The sequence below is a fragment of the Pituophis catenifer genome, unplaced genomic scaffold (genome assembly GCF_029215685.1).
Source record: "Pituophis catenifer annectens isolate HBS135680 unplaced genomic scaffold, rPitCat1.0.hap2 SCAF_2, whole genome shotgun sequence".
NCBI classification, from domain to species: domain Eukaryota; kingdom Metazoa; phylum Chordata; class Lepidosauria; order Squamata; family Colubridae; genus Pituophis; species Pituophis catenifer.
The window spans coordinates 93092140-93109322 of NW_027256882.1; the positions used below are offsets into that span (position 1 = coordinate 93092140).

General features: G+C 36.2%; 1 protein-coding gene across 1 annotated transcript in view; it reads right to left on the reverse strand.

Annotated features, from left to right (window-relative positions):
* Positions 1 to 8708: 8708 nt before the first annotated feature.
* Positions 8709 to 17183, reverse strand: part of SGCD (sarcoglycan delta) — a 202020-nt gene continuing 193545 nt past the window's right edge. Inside the window, exons 7-8 of the mRNA XM_070933852.1 lie at positions 13278 to 13401; positions 8709 to 9037 (exon numbers count right to left, since the gene is read on the reverse strand). Of these exons, the coding sequence (XP_070789953.1) occupies positions 8864 to 9037; positions 13278 to 13401 (298 nt within the window). The 3' untranslated portion in view covers positions 8709 to 8863. The remainder of the gene's footprint in view (positions 9038 to 13277; positions 13402 to 17183) is intronic.

A 17183-nucleotide genomic window follows, 5' to 3' on the forward strand; every position in this document is an offset into this window, starting at 1 on the left:
TTCAGACTGCATTAACACCTATCATTGTTCATATGAATAACTTGTTGCTGCATTGATGTTGATATTAGCTTGATGGGTATAGTATGGCTGGAAAAAAACTACAAAACAAAAAATACTGTTTGGGGTAATGTATTTGGGTCTGTGGGTAAAATATCAATAATAGCTAACTCATTAAGCATCAATTATTTATTATATCAATATGGGTAACTATAATTATCAAGTTCAGCTGCCTGGAAACTCAGTCCAAAATAAAGGGTCTATTCTCAAAAACCCAACAAACACTAATTTTATTATCAGCATTCAAGAAAATGAACCAAAGAAGTCTTCAACTGAAAGTTCTGAGTATAAACGATAGGAGACAACATAGGGCTCCCTTTTTAAACCAGTGGACTGGTATGAAAAAAGTCCTACACAATTATTTATGATATGCATCATTGTTGTTTTCAGATTGAAAACTGCTTACAGATGCTGCTTTGCTAGAGAAAAATTGTAAAAACTTACAGGAATAACACTGCTTTAGAAAGCAGTAATGCATTTACCAGCAGAAACTTGGTTTTGTGTGTGTGTCTTATCCATGATTATGAATAAGAAAATGGAAGAAGACACAAACATGAATATAGAAAACAATTCTGTCACAATATAAAAAAGGATCTGACACATTGTAGTCAGCAAACTTATTACAATTCACTATAAAGAAACTTTTTGAAGGGCTTCAGTGTGATTTAAAAAAAAAAAGGAATTGAGTGGATTTTTCCTAAAGCAGCCCAACTTTATTTCAAGTATTTGGTAGTGTAGCCATACTGCAAATATAAAAAAATCCAAATCTTTTCTTCTGTCACCTATAACATCTGGCAGAAAAAATGAAGCAGATTCAACCACGGGGCATCTATTTTAGATTTTCCTTTAGCACAGTGAAACAACAGTAAGAAAGCAAACTAAATTTGATAAAATTATCAACAACCCACTATTCTCAACATTACCTCATCTTGCCTTTGAACTAGTAGTCTGATGTTGCTAAAAATATACTAGTGAGGAAGCAGAAAGATGAAAATATTCCCACAAAATCTGCCTGCGTAATCAATTGAATTTCTTTACAGGAATACCGATGTCCTGCTGGCAGTCTTCCATTAGCCCAGTGAGATATTCTGCTATGCTATTCTTCCCTTCTGTAACCCACAGCTTCCTAATTTCCTCTAGCAGATTGAAAATCACTCCTGAGAAAATATTGAGGGTTACGTCAGAGGTTACAGGACAAAAAGGGGTGCTATAAGATTAGAAGGAATTCTTGGCTCATATCTCCTTCTAGCAGGTTCTATAAGGTGTATGCTGGCAAAAGATGAGCCACTTGCAAAGTACAGGCTGCTTCACTTATAAATTTATTTCCTTTTTGATGGAATAAGTTAAATTTGTTCCTGCAGGACTTGTGGCAGCTTCTTTTGGAACAGTAATGCTTATTTCCAGCATTTCTGAATTAACAGATGATATTAGGACATTTCCCAACTGTTTTTGAGAGATTTGGGAAAAGAAATGTCAGGGGTGTGGAAGTACTTTGATTTGGCTGACTCAGGGGTGTCAAACTCGTGGCCCGTGGGCGGATGCGTCATGCACTGGCCATGCCCACCCCCATTTTAGTAAAGGGGGAAAAAGTTGTGATGCCTCACGTGATGACAACATGTCATTGCGAGTTTGACATCCCTGGGATGACTTATAAAAAATATCTTATTCAAGGCAGGATTAACTCTTGATGACTTCATAGTCACATGCATCAAGGCTTCTTGGCAAAAGTATGTCACTAATTTGCTACTGCCCTTCCTCCAGAAAAAAAAAATCAATATCCTTATCTAGAATACAACCCTGGGATTCCCCAGCCATATACTAACCAAATATGTGTGAGAGTCATACAAGATCAGCCAGATGCTGCTACCTGTAAGCACTTCTGCATAATTGCATTATGAATCAAACAGGAATTGTAATTAGATGAACATAATAATGTAAATGAGCAAATTGTTTTTCTTTTCACTTCACAGATTTTTTTTTTTTAGCAACCTATGGCCCTTCTTCAAATATCTGCAGTTTGAAAATAAACTTAAAACAAATGCAAGTATCTTGATGTCCATTCCAAAAGCAGAGACAATTACCATTAATACCATTCATACTGGAGAAAGTGTTGTTTGATCGTGCCTTTGACCTCTGCAGCATAATTTATTCTCCCACAGCATTCCATTACAGAATTGGAGATATCCATGGATGTGCTACAGCCTTTCTTTTTTGTTGTGGGGGGGGAAGCAGCTATATGGGGATATCAAGTAACACTTTCTCCAGTATGAATGGTATTCTTGGTAATTGTTTCTGCCTTTGGAATGAACATCAAAATGCTTGCATTTGTTTGATGTTTATTTTCAAACTGCAGAATATCTGAACAAGGGATATAGGTTGCTAAAAAATATCCCCAATCCCCAAGTTTAAGTAGAGATATATATTTAACACTGCAGTCTTAATAAATAACTACCTAGATCTAATTTCCTTTTTTTTTAGTGAGTTTGACAACAGGTAAAGAGATTTAGGAATATAGCCTAAATCTATCCTTTCGGCTTGATTATTACTTGTCTCTGCCTTTTCAATGCATTTAGTTATTTTCTATAAATGGCAACTTTTTGGAGGTTTACATATACTTTATCAGCTTGCTGACAACATTCAGTTTCTTCCACATCGGGAAATATTTCAAAGTCACCTTAAATCTATGTATGTTATTTAATAAAGTCCACAGTAATTAGAAATACAAGCTACAGCTTTTGCAACTAGTTTTAAAATGATAAACTTTCATTACAGCGTATGTGAAAAAGATCTGAGCTGGGAGGAAGAGCAGATTTAAACAAAAGGAAAAATGACTAGGATGAGGAATGATTTGGTATTTTTAGCCCGCAGAAGAGAAGACGTGATAGCTATCTTTTGATCACCTGTAATGCAAGACAGAGTAAATTGTTCCAATTTGTTGCATAAAGTAGAATAAAAAAACCATGGATTTAAATTCCAAATAGATTTTGTTATGGGCTGTTCAAGAATGGAAGTAGAAACTATTAAGGTATTGTGTAAAAATATTCAACCACAGGTAAGTCTAAAGTTGATTTGCCATTCTGTTTTCTAGCTTTTCTAGCTTTTTATGTAATTAGCACAAAGACCCACAAGACTTTAATAAATACTGAGCAACCTTCAAGTTGTGTGCATTTCTAGAAAGCAACCAAGGCTTGAAGAAAGACATTATGGGCCTAAACGGCTCACAACTGTTCCCCGTATTTTATGTATATTTGTGTGCCAGAAAATGACTTCCTAACACATAGAGAGACTTTATATTCTACTACTAGGGAAGCCTCAGCATTAAAGAACAAGTGGAACTATGTTGCTTAAGAACCTCTTGCTTAATTTTGATTTTAGTGCTCATTTATAACATTGGAATTAATCAAACAGAAACAATAATACCATAATAAACAATAATAGGAAATAATAATTATATATGGAGCCAAGGTTTGTGCGTCAGAATGCATGGTTTTTTAAACTCTAGGCAAGAATTGAAAACTTTCCCAGTTGGTGAGCAGCACTGTGTTGAACACATGTTGGAAGAGTTGGCTGTCTCATGATTTTTCTCCATTTTTATTTGTTACTTTAAAAAATAAATAAATAAAAATGCTTTAAAATGTGGTCGTGGAAGGAAAGGATCCAAGTTGGCATCCTTTACTGGGGGTACCCTTGGGTGGTATTGATCCCTGCTTTGTAATCATCAAATTCGTAGGGATCTCAAATATCATGCAGGGCAAAACCATCCTGCTTGTTACAGGATCTGTTAAAACATTTTAAACAGTGACTATACATTCTTTTTTGAAAGCTCCAGGCAAAGGGAAATTTACCACTTCAATGTGGTAAATCTATTGCATTGGTTGACAGCCTCTTACTATCTGGAAAATCCTCGTCATTATTAAACTGAATCTTTTCCCTTATAGTCTCAGTCCACTGGTACTGGTACTGCCCTCTGGGATGGCACAGAACAAGTCCACATTCCCCTCTGAACTGCTATCATACTGTATCTCATCTCAACACTATCTTACGTAGGTTACATGTATCCAGTCCCTGTAGATTATGTATGCTTATCTAGGTATAGATATACTATTGTAAGAGAAGTTGTCCCATGATTTTATAGCTAATTGACATGTTATATGAGATAAAAAATGACTATATCACACCTAACAACATGATCATTAGCAACTGCATCTGTATGCAATTTTTGTATGCTTGATGTTTTGGGAGCTTCTGATAGCAAATTATTTCATTGTGCCAATTTCTCATCAGAACATGAGTTGTTTTAATTATAAACAACCATTATCTATATAGTGTTGTAACTGTTTTTAAGAATGTTTTTTCATTGTGACCATTTTCTAAACGATAACTTTTCATTTTGACTTAAAAATTACAATGATCGTTGAATCAAACCAAATCAGAGAATAATGCAAACTGTTCCCATTTAATAGAATTAGGTTACTTCTGTACAGACCATTGATATTAACCATGTCTACCATACTTCTCAGATGTAAACTTATTTTAAAATGTGCTGAAAGTACTGCAGGCCTGTCTTCTTAACCATGGAGTTTATGGTTGGTTGAGGTATACTAAATATAACAAGGAGAACTGTTAAGTATTTCAAAAAGAAATAGCTGTAATGCAAAACGAATAACTAATATAACTGCTTGAAATCATCTACATTTAACTAATGTGAATTGGAGAATAAGGTTTCTGATACTAAATCCTTAATGAGAAAACCCTTTGGATACCCATAGCTAGCAGTTCAGCATATTCTTCTTAGCTTGACTTCAGTGGAAGTCCATACTTCTTCTTCTTGGCAACAAAAAATGAATACTAGTGGTCATTGAGAGAAAAATGGACAAAAATGCTAGTGAAAATAGCATTGGGCTGAAATAATTAGATAAAGCCTATAAAGTAAACTCAGTCCATCAAGACTTCTGTGGAATTCATCAAACTCCATAGTTATTACATGGAAAAACTGGACAGTTTTTTCATGGAGCAATCACTAATAAAATTTGAGGTGACCACTCCAAAATTTGAGGCAACAATCCTTTTAGAGCAGCGGCCCCCAACCCTTTGGGCACCAGGGATCAGTTCCTTGGAGAGAGTTTTTTTCTGTGAACCAGAGGGGGCATGGTTTTGTGTGCTGACTGCATCCCAGGGATGGGGCTTTGCTTGTTTGCATGGCTTGGTTCCTGGGTTGTGGAATCCCCCTGATCCACAGACTGGGGGTTGAGGACCTCTGCTTTAGAGTAAGAAGTTTTCTTTTTTTTGCAATTACTTTTCACAGAAGCTTGTAGAAATCTCTTTTAAAATTAGAATTGGAGAGAGAGAAGAATATAAACGGAAACTATTGTTATATTAAAATAACAAACATTTGTTAGAAGTATCAGTTTTTAAAAGTATTCATAAAACATACTGTATATGCGTCCAAATTGTTGATATATAATGCCTTATTTAAAAACATTCACATTGGTACAATCTTAACTTTTTATGGAAGGTATTTGTGACTGATCAAAATCAGAGTATACAAATAGTTAAATAATTATAATTCAGCTCTATATATTTAAAAAATTACCAATTACTTATTTTAATACTGAATCCTAACACTTTGAACATATATTTTTTTGTTATTGGATATTATTTCTTTTGGGAAAAAAAACAATATAGAGTACAAAAGGAAAAACTTATTGATCTATCTTTTCAACAGAGTGGATTTGGAATAGTTTGGAGTATGACATCCAACTTTCCCATGACTGATTTGATAGATTTACCTGCAAAACAGGCAAGTATCTGCCATCTTTAAGGAAGCTAATTGTGAAAGCATGGTGTGTTGGCACAACCACCATTGCAGTTAAAAAATGACAGTCATACTATTATTGGGATTTTATGTACAATTATACATTGCATACAAATCATACTTTGAAGATTTAAGCTCACTACAACTTAGATTGGGAAAATGCAAAGAAAGAGGAAATGTTTTCTATGACTATATGTAATTTTACAAATATCAAAACACCTTCTTACTTATGATAAAAGAACAATATATTAAAGCCTAGTAGTTTTTAGCAAAGGAAGCAAATAACCATCTTTTCCAATGAGAGCTTTTGTTGCTTTTGGGATGGAAATTTTAAGACAGCTTTCTCTAACCCAATGTTCATTAATAGCTATTCTGGCTGAATTAATAGACTTTAGAGTCCTGTTTATGTGATATGGATTTGTTTGTGGGGAGCCTAATTTAAATTTCTAACCAAATTCAGCACCTAAACTTAGATTATAAAGACCATTTGACGGTTGTTATGAATGGCTTGTTTGTCTTACTTTCGCTATTGTATTTTTTCTCTCGCCATAAACATTCTTCATTACTGCCAGTTTAGTTAACAACCAAACTAAATATCGGGAGATAAATTAATATACAGACTAAACTAGCAGAAAGTTAAGCCCTTCCAGAAACAAAGAAGCAAATACCCAGACACCTATAGTTCATTTCGATAAAATTGTTTCTTTCCTTATTGGTAAAATTGATGATCGAGGAAAAGATAAAATCTTGTCACACTGCAATATGACTATTTCCTTTGCAGCACTGAGTTCATTTACCATCACGGGCACCCTGACAAATGTTCCTTAATGAAATGAATCTTACAGTGAATCACTATTCAGTATGAAATGAACAACAAAAGCAAAAACACAGTTCACAAACACATCTGATGATTTGAAGTTGTACCTTCAGTATAAATTTAGATGTTCATTACTCAGACAAAAACAAGATTGAGGTTACCAGTGCCTCTCAGCCTTGGCAGTTTTAGTTAAGTCTACCTCATAAGTCCGCATTCATCTTCCAAACATTACAATCACCATTCTTTCCAACATTTAGTCTAAAATATCAGATAAAATGGTTTTAATAATAAGATAAATATTGATGTGCTTCTCCTTGCTGAGTGCATTGACTTAAGGCATAGGCACAAGTCTCCCTCTTTTAACAGAGATGGTATATAGTTGTGTCCCAATACAATTATTATCCTGGGTGACCCCCTTGCATAGAAGTAGCTCAAAAAGTACTTTGCAACAACCACCGAGTTACCCAATGCTTTAAAGACTTAATATAGTCACTAAGGCTGCACCCCTAACTATGTAAAGTAAACCTCATAGAGCGTATTTGACCTTACTTCTGGGTAAGAATGTCTAGGATTGCACTGCAAATCTAATCTGCAACTACATTTTACTGTCCATCAAAAGTGCACTTTACTGGTGTCTTCAAGTCTTTTTAACCGATGACTTGAAGCACCTAATTATATTTAGAAATGGCTTAATCCAAACTCTACTGAAACCAGTAGTGAGAATGTTATCTAAACTGAATTCAGCTGACTTGCTAGGAAGTTCTTGGTGTGCTCTAGATCAGAAAGCCTCAAAACTGGCTTGAAGTTTCAAGCTTGTCAGAAGAGTAACCAATAACTTATGTGTTCCCCCAAATCTCGGAAGTTATAGACCAGTTCTATTTTACTAGACTATTACAAACGCATTTGGGGATCAGCTAAGGAATCAATTGCATGAATCATGTGCCTTTTCCACAATAGAAGATGCAGAGTCGTGGTGGGCAGATCATAAACCACATGCTTCCTATCACCTTTTCTGAAGTGCAATTCATTTTAGATTTTTGGTTTTAACAGTATGATTGAAAAGGTTTTTTCTTTTTGCTGCTACCATTGTTCCTTAATCACTATTTTTTTGCAGGGAATATTTGTAATGATCAGATGATTTGCTTCCAAGACACCATTCCCAGGCCCTTCTTAAAGCCTCTTCTGATTATATGGTATATGGTGGCCCAGTGGTTAGAATGCAGCATTGCAGGCTAACTCTGCTCACAGCCTGGAGTTCGATCCTGACTGGCTCAAAGTTATCTCAGTCTTCCATCCTTCCGAGATGAGTAAAATGCAGACCCAGATTGTTGGGGGCAATATGCAGACTCTGTAAACTGCTCCAAGAGTGGTTTGTTTTATATATGTTTTAAACTCGTTCTGCTCTTCTGTTTACTGAAAGCCTTTACTTGTAGCTTGGATATATTCTACCTTCCTTTTTGGTTTCTTACCTTCATGAGGAGGGCTGCCTTTGCCTTTTTGGTTTCACATTTAGGTTGTCTTTATACACAACACCCTTTCTCCACAGATACAGATATCTATATGGCCACAGAAGAACCAACAGCACCAACAGGAATCTGTGTTCAGCATCATATAAATGTAACCTCTCTATCTCCCTTTCCTAGACAGCTGGGGATACCACAATTGCAGATCTAGTGCCTTTACACACGGCAGATTAAACATGGGGTGCGGCCTCTTGTGACATGATAGAATTTCTTCTTAGAGTTATGTAGATTAAATGTTATATGTGAACTAGCCTTTAAATTTGGAGAGGCTTGAAAACCATTGACAAATGGAGACATACGTTCAACAATCTGAATACTCTGGAAAAGATCTGCATCCAGTTCACTCATAGTTCTTACATTTTGATGCAGGAATGATAAATGCTACACCAAGAGGGTCACCCTGGAATTTCTTGTACTGAAACCTCATTTTATGGAAAGGATATATATATCTATATATACTTATATCTATATATATCTATATATTTATATATTCACACACACACACACACACACACACACACACACACATGCACGCACACGCCCCCCTCCCCCCAAACATACACACAAGTCTTTGATAGGCTTTCTGTGTTCTAGCAAAATTAAGTGGCAGCTTAACTGTCTTGCCATGAAGTCTGCTGCAAACAGTCTCTTTCAAAGGCAGATACTTGGGTTTATCTGGCAGGTGGAGCTAGATCCAGCCTGGGACAGAAACAGCTTCCCATTGGAACATACACACAGCTCGTAGATTTTTTGATTGGATCCTGAAGGGGAGTAGGATCCCTGAGGCAATCTAGGTAGTTTGATTTTTGAAGCCTCCAACTTTATCTGAAAGAGAAGGAAGAGAAGATGAAGGAGAAAGGGGAAAAAAAAAAGAATTTTACTTTTGGTCAGGTTCGTGATTTAAAACCCATGATGTAAATTAACTGTTCTGTAGTATACATATGCATTCAGTGAAGAATTGGCAGTTAGGCTAATATTAACATAGACCCCAACTATTTTATGCTATAGTTATATATATTTAAGTACTTACCCGTATAATTTCGCATATAATACATGACATTCTTAAATGTGTGTGTGTAAGTACATCCAATACTCTCCTGCAAATTGCTGAACTGAATCTATCCCTATACCATGGGTCAGCAACCTGCAGCTCCGGAGCCTCATGCGGCTCTTTGGGCCCTCTGCTTTGATCCCACCACTGGCTGTCCCCGCCCCTCGCCCTCCCCTTCCAGTCACTCCTCACCTGGCCTGAGAAGGTAAGGGCGATGGTGGGGGATGGAGAAGTGGCCAGGGCAGTGACAGAGAGATACAGAAAGAGGGAGAGAGGGAGAGACATAGAGAGATACAGAGAGAGAAGGAGAGAAGGGGGGGGAGGGAGAGAGGCAGGGAGGGAGAGAAAGATGTTAAAAGGGTTTTGTGGTTCCCGGTGTTTTTTAACAACCGGTTCTCTGACATAATGACCGGCTTGGTAGGCATGGCTAGGGGACATGTGACTGGTGGAAGTGAGTGACATCGAGTTGGCCATGCCCATCCAGGTTTTGTGGCTCCCGATGTTTTCTTTTCTCTGGGAAACGGGTCCAAATGGCTCTTTGAGTGCTTAAGGTTGCAGACCCCTGCCCTATACAAAGCCATAGCATAGAGAAGCATCTAGAGTTCACATCAAATAGTGCATCTTATAAATGTTGGCTAGATAGCATGGTCTTACAGATATAAGTCTGCTTATATCAGTGCTAAACGTGATGAACAATTTTCACATTTATATCTACATTCTACTGTAAATGTTTCTATCCCCAATACTATTTGCCTTTAAATGAAAGTCTGAATGCAAATAATCCCTCAGCACTGAATGGTCAGGCAGTGCGAAGACAAGACCCCTCCAAGATACCTATGCCAATTTGGGATCCTAGGAGGAGGCACTTATGATCAGGACCATGATTATGCCTCTTCATGCACTATGTCTTAAGTAAGAATGGACAAATTTCAATGCGTTAGTCTGCATATTAATTTGGAAAGTCTAAATGAAAATACAAGCTAAATTAATTGTTCTCCTATAAATGGTGAAAGTGGAACAATGTTTACAGTATAAAAATTCTTCACTGCTAGAAGCCCTTAGTAATTGCCATAATAAACAACATAGTTTTCTGCTCTTTCTACATTGTTATTTGTAGTTTTTGATATCATTTTATTATTCTTTCTGTGATAGTTTAATGACGCACAGGAAATCCATTGTTTGAAATATATAAATATGTGAATTAAATTTTCCATAAGCAGATATTCAGTGCTAGAAAAATGCAATATGATTAGATTACAAGTGACCAACAAAATGTGCAGTTATTGGGATAAAAGATGATTGTGCTGATATATAATGTCCTTTAAGAATAATTAATCACAGCAAAAATTACCTACTATTCAAATTCCTAAAACTAGATTGCCCTGGAGTTGCTGTTCATCCAAGTTAGCTTTTAATATTTAATTTTTTAAGGCTATTCTATTTGCCACACACTACTTTCAGTCATTTCTCAGTTGAAAAGAGTCTGTTTTGATAATGCATTTTCAAAATATGTACAGAGAAGCATAGGAAAGGTAAGACAAGGGGGAAATCTAGACAAAGAGAGAAGTGCAGATAGAATTTACCTTGAACTGAGTTTTATTGAGGCTGACTTTCTGCATCTATTTTCAGTGTTAGGGCTCAGTGAGATTCTAAAAATGTATAGAGTATTTTCAGATGCTCTCTTGGCCACTGTATTTATAGCTATTTCCAGCTCTCTGGACCAAGGCATTTAGGTCAGAACTCTTTCAATGTTTACTTCACAAATTAAGTGCAGCTTGACAGTTGCAATAATGTTTAGGAATAATTATTATTTGAATGGTAATTAAAAGCTTTATGGAAGCTGTTTGGAGTTTGCCAGAAAATTGTGATTGCAATTAAGTTTGTCTGCTAGAGTCTGGGTGTGTAACTAGAGATTAGAGGGCTGTTGTGTCTATTGTTATGTGAAATCTTTGGAAAAGCTCTAGTTAATAGGTACAGATAAAGAGAAAGTTATGCTACTGTTGTCATAGTCAATGTGCTAGAGATGAGGGTTAGGAAACCTCAGATCTGGAGGCTGTTGCCCAGGTTTAGAGCCAGAGGTAAGCAGTATGTGTGAAGGTCCTGGTGAGGCAAATGGTCCTAAGGCAAGAAAATAGTCTATAGAGGAAAAAAATAGTCAGAGGGAATATGGGAAGTTTCTCTGAAAAAAACAGTGAAATAAAGCTGATTTGAAAGTAAGTTGAAAGGTAGAAGAAAAAAAGACTTGTTCATTCAAAACAGCACTGCTAATTCTCCATTGTGGGTGGAGTCAGCAACCAGGCATGGGTTGTACTTGTCTGTTCAGATTGAAGGACTAAGTCTGTCATAATTGTTAAATCCCGCCCCTGTTGCTAGGGGCTTCCAGCTTTTGACTCAGTCCTTCAGACTGGACAGGCGTGTGGGACTGTTTCTCTGCTTCATGACTTCTCCTTTGCTTAGGAATTTGGATTGTGTGTTTCTCTTCAGTTTGTGCGTTACAGAGTTCATCCTTTCTCTGAGACCTGAAAATTATTTCAATATTCCTCCAGGTTATAAAAAGGTTGAGAAAGGCTATTTTAAAAGGTGGAAATGACTTAATCGTTCTTCTTTCTTGTGCTGAAGTTTGGAATGTGTTTGTTACCATCATCAGCAGGGAAAACCAAGGAGAGATAGGAGAATAGGACACCACCTCCATGGTTATCTGTTACTGATGGAGCAAAATGGGAGGTAGACCCAGGCAACCACAAATTTATCTTGGCTTGGTACACTTTGATTATTGGGCAATGTTAAACTTTTACAGCCTTCATTGCAGAAACTGCTAGTCATAGTTACTGCCTTACCTATACCTTTAATAACTAAAAATCAGGACTATGCACATTCATTTCAAATAAAACTAATACAATGTTAAGAATTTATGATATTTATATAGTTACATACCCAGCACATCTAAATTATATTAAAGTAACAAAAATATCTTTACAATCCCCAAGGCTTGTCACTTTTGAGCACCCCTACTGTTTGGAAATTGAAAGTTGAAAAATTTGACATGCCCTACGAGTATGTAGTGTTTTGGATTCCATTTTTGAAATCATGCTTTATAAAATGCGTCAGCACAAAGATACCACCAGAATGCATCATCTTAAAGCAGATACATGTTTTTTATCTGGAATGGTTTGGCACTTTTGTCCAATCTTGGGAAAAGATGTAGTTGTTTCCAGGGATTGCAGGAGGTGCTGTGTTTGTGCGTTTATACCTTCTGAAGCACTGTTTGCATCTTGACCGCGAAGACCTTACCAGAAAACCCTAGCTGTAAAATGGACTGCTAATAGTTTAGACAAAAAGCTGAACTAGGACAACTGAATATTAAAATATTGTGTAGTTCCAAGTATATTGAAATTGGCTTGGTACACTTTGATTATTGAGTAATGTCTGAGTTATTAAATTTGTGGACTATCATTGCAAACTCCTAAATACCTTCAAAGATCTAAAGAATTTGTTTTAACAACATTAAAAAAATGCTGCCATGCTTTACAGATCAATAGGAGTGAGTTAATCCCAGCTCACCACAAAATAAATGATATAAGAGGTAATTATACTGGTCAAGAAAAACTCACTTTAAACTGTCAAGCAAAATGGGAATTTAGTGGTACTACTCATTTTTAGAGCTACATAAATCTGTTTCCTATAATCATTGCTATTATCACAGCCTTTTAACACTAATAAATCAACATGCCACTTTGTATGGGAGAAGCACAGTTTGCATACAATGAGTTCCATCATCTTGATGAGGAACTTTAATATATTAGCTATCCATTTTGCTTTTTAAAAGCAACTCTAAGTGGAATTGCCAAGAGAATTTCCAGTGCTAAATGGAATTATCATCCAATTTTTAAATCTGAAAATTGCCTAAATGTACCAAGCTTTGTTCTGTACTCATTGCAAATTAGACAGCCTTCACAATAGACCAAGAACAGAGTCCTGATCTCAGTTCTGAGGTGTACTGAACTTTCTCCGTACCTCACCATCTTTGGATTGCAGCTTAAGCTCCGTCCTGCATGTTGCTTCCAGGTTGCCAGCTTCAGCATTGATCAAAACTCCCTTGGGAGCCTCCATCACTAAAGAGCGTGTCGGAGACTCAAGTCTGTAATATCAAAAAGGGATCACATCAGTATCTGGGTTTTTGAGGAGGAGACTCATTTGCAACTTGAAAAGATTTCCTCTGAATTGATGCTGAATCTAAGAAAATACATTCATTTGGAAATCGCGCTAAGCATAAGACTTATATACCACTTCACAGTGTTTTACAGGTCTCTCTGAGCTGTTCACAGCATATTGCCCCACACAATCTGGGACTTCATTTTACCAATCTCAGGAGGATGGAAGGCTGAGTCAACCTTGAGCCGGTCAGGTTCGAACCCCTGGCAGTCAGCAGAATTAGCCTGCATTACTGCATTCTAACCACTGCACCACCACGGCTCTTGAAATACCAGTATTTGAATGACATGATGTTATATTTTCTTCATCCATTCAAGCTAAACTTTTCTATAGCAAGCATTCATGATACTTTTGCTGGGCAGACATAATCTGCTTGCCAATTGATAAATAAGAGCTGGTGTCCAGTGACATTTACTACAGAAAAAACAAGCCCCAGATGCAGGAGATATAGGCCCAGAAGGAAGAGCCTAAAAGGTCTGTGAGAAAGGTTTTTAAGAAACAAATTAACCCAGGAATGAACTGTTCCTAATATAGTCTGCTCTTAACTTGGTAACGTAGATATGCATGCATATTTCTCACATACATAAAAAATTGGGAATATCACATGAATATATATTTTTATGTGAAATGGGTGGCTATATAGATTTTCTTAATAAATAAAATATTATTCACAGCAGAACTCTTAATAATCCTCAACAGTGTAGTTATCTTCTATGTGTATGCAATATCCTCTTCGCATTCTCCCTACTGGTACAAAAACAATTGAAAAGCTCTTTTTTTCAGCATGTTATTTTATCTCTAATCTCTTGTTTCAAAACTGGAAAAGCAGAAATGGAGCTCCTACAGGGCTGCATTTTAAGAGGAGGCGTGGAAAAGAGTGTACACTTTCCAGACTTTGTTCAGATGGATCAATACTTTTCATTCAAGGATAAAAACTAAATCTACCAGATCTGGGTTACAAAAATTGAAATGGATGCTTACTGGTAACAAAAAGATACCTTACTGGTAGCTCTTTATTGCATCTACTGGTCATCTGGATTTTTAGGGCTCAATTTGCTAGTCTTAATTTTTGTTTATATGAAGTATACAATGGTGGCTACTGTTATCCAATAATCCGGGCCATTGAATTCAATGGATAAAAACAATATAAAAATTACACTGATAGATATTATAGTGGGGGGTGGAATATACTTTAGTCAGTGAACTCTCAAAAAGGCCCTCGGCCATTAGCTTTTTCCCAATTTTTTTGGGGGGAGGGAAAGCTCTCCAAAGGGGGAAATAAAATGTGAGCCCACTAATGATGGTCTGCTGTTTACTGGGTAATGGTTTGATTTGTTTTCATTCCAAAAGCAATGAAAAGTACCTGCAATTTGTTCTTCATTTAAAAAAAAAAAACATTTCTGCCAGCAAAAAACAGTCTTGAATGTAGGCTGACACAATGTAGAATATTTGAACTCTATTAAGATACTATTTAGTCATCATCAACATAGCATAAAACTTCTATATGTCTAGGTCAGGGATGGCATCATCTGTTCTATGAAGCCCACAGATAGTTATTTATAGTCCTGATTTACATTAGACAGTGGCAAGCATGATAGCTTGCAAATAAATCACACTTGCTGCCTTCTGTTAATATTTAAAAGCAATACTTTATTAAAAATCTTTAGATCTTTTTTATTTTTATCAAACCCACTTAGAAAGGATATTGAAGCTTTCACGGCGGCCTTTAACACACAATTATCTTGCGGTCAGACTCATAGGAAAGTTGCTGGATTAGCAACCGTGCTAAAAATAATTATCATGAAATACAAGCATGTGACAAGTCTACTAACTTGCTTTTCATCAAATAATACTGATGAACTGGGCTCTGAACTACTTAAACGTTTATGCCATACTAGGTTTGTAGTAAGGTTTTATTTTTATTTTTTTGAAAAGTTTTTTTTATTTTTTAAAACATGAAACATAAAATACATCTTTTTAGAGCAAGGATTTGATCTGGAATAAAGTAAATACAATTACTCACAACCCTCAACCAATTTTGTTCCAAATTTTATCCATTTACCTCTTTAAAAAAAAAAAGAAAAAAAAGAAAAAGAAATCTTATTCTAAACATTTAGATTTTGAACATTCCGCTATGTCACCCTAAATTCTAAACAATTATTTCCAAATAGACATCATTCCAAATCTTTGTCATTTTAACAATATTTATCATAAATCAATATTTCATATATATTCCTCATTTCTAAGACCGATTACATCGAGTCTATATTGTATCTCTTTTAAATGGCAATTAGTATCCATAATCTTGACAAAAAATATTTTCCTCCTCTCTTAGTTGTTTCTAAGTCAATCAACATTTCCATCTAAAATTTGTCACTCCCAAAATACTTTATTTTAAAGTCTAATATTTAACTGATTCATAATAGCTATTTCCCAACAGTGTTTTCCGCCACTCTATTCCGCTACCTCTATTTATTTAACTGGTTCACAGTTTGGCTTAACTATTCTCCAGTATTGTCTCCTCCACTTCCTCCTGAGTTTATTTTTTGGCTGGTTCGCAACTTAATCAGTTGCTTTCCAGCGATGCTTTCCTCCATTCCTGACCTTACTTATTTGAGCTGGTTCACTGTATAATTTTAACTGCATACCAACGTTATCTCCTTTAATCCTCCTAAATCTATTATGAAACTGGTTCGCAACTCAAATAGTTGCTTCCCAGCAATGCTTCCCTCTGCTCCAACCTCTATTTTTAACTGGTTCACAACTATATTTCAGTTGCTCTCCAGGTATATTTTCCTCCACTCCTAACTTTTTATTTTTTGGCTAGTTCACAGTTTTGCTTTAACTGTTACCTATCGTATGCTTCCCTCCACTCCTAACTCTAATGGCTGGTTCACAGCTTTACTTTGGTTGTTTTCCAGCCCGGGTTTTATTTTGATAATAGGTTAACTCTTGATCACTAGGAGGTACTACACAACTAGTTTTCATCCTTATTGAGATTCTTCAAGCACAGGAATTCTCCATGCTAGTTTCCAACCCACAAAATAATTGAACATAAAATATTTAGTATGGAGGTTACCCAGTGGTGAAATCTAGAAATTGTCGCTACTGGTTCTGTGGGCATGGCTTGTTGGGCATGGTGTGGCTTAGTGGGCATGGCAGGGGAAGGATACTGCAAAACCTCCATTCCAACTCTACTCTGGGGCCAGCCAGAAGTGGTATTTGCCGGTTCTCCAAACTACTCAAAATTTCCACTACCGGTTCTCCGAACTGCTCAAAATTTCTGCTACTGGTTCTCCAGAACCTATCAGAACCTGCTGGATTTCACCCCTGAGGTTACCTATCCCTGAAAAGTCTCAGTAAAAATGAACTGGTTGTTCAATAGTGTCTTTATTGGTCATGAGCTAATATAACCTCTAAACTGTATAAACCTCCCTTAAGAGCCTTAAGTATAATAAATACACAAGCCAGTGAAACTTCTGTAAGATTCCTCAATTTCTGTACCATGTGCTGCAAATATTCTCTTCCAACGATAGATTGTTAATGCTATTGAAAAAAATCAGATGAATGCCCCTGCTTGATAATCTCCACACCTTGTACACACAACACAATAATACATACACATAGAAATTACTATATGTCCTAATAAGTGCCCAGAAATAAATGGCATTTGTCAAGGTGAGAGAGATGAATTATTATGATTATATT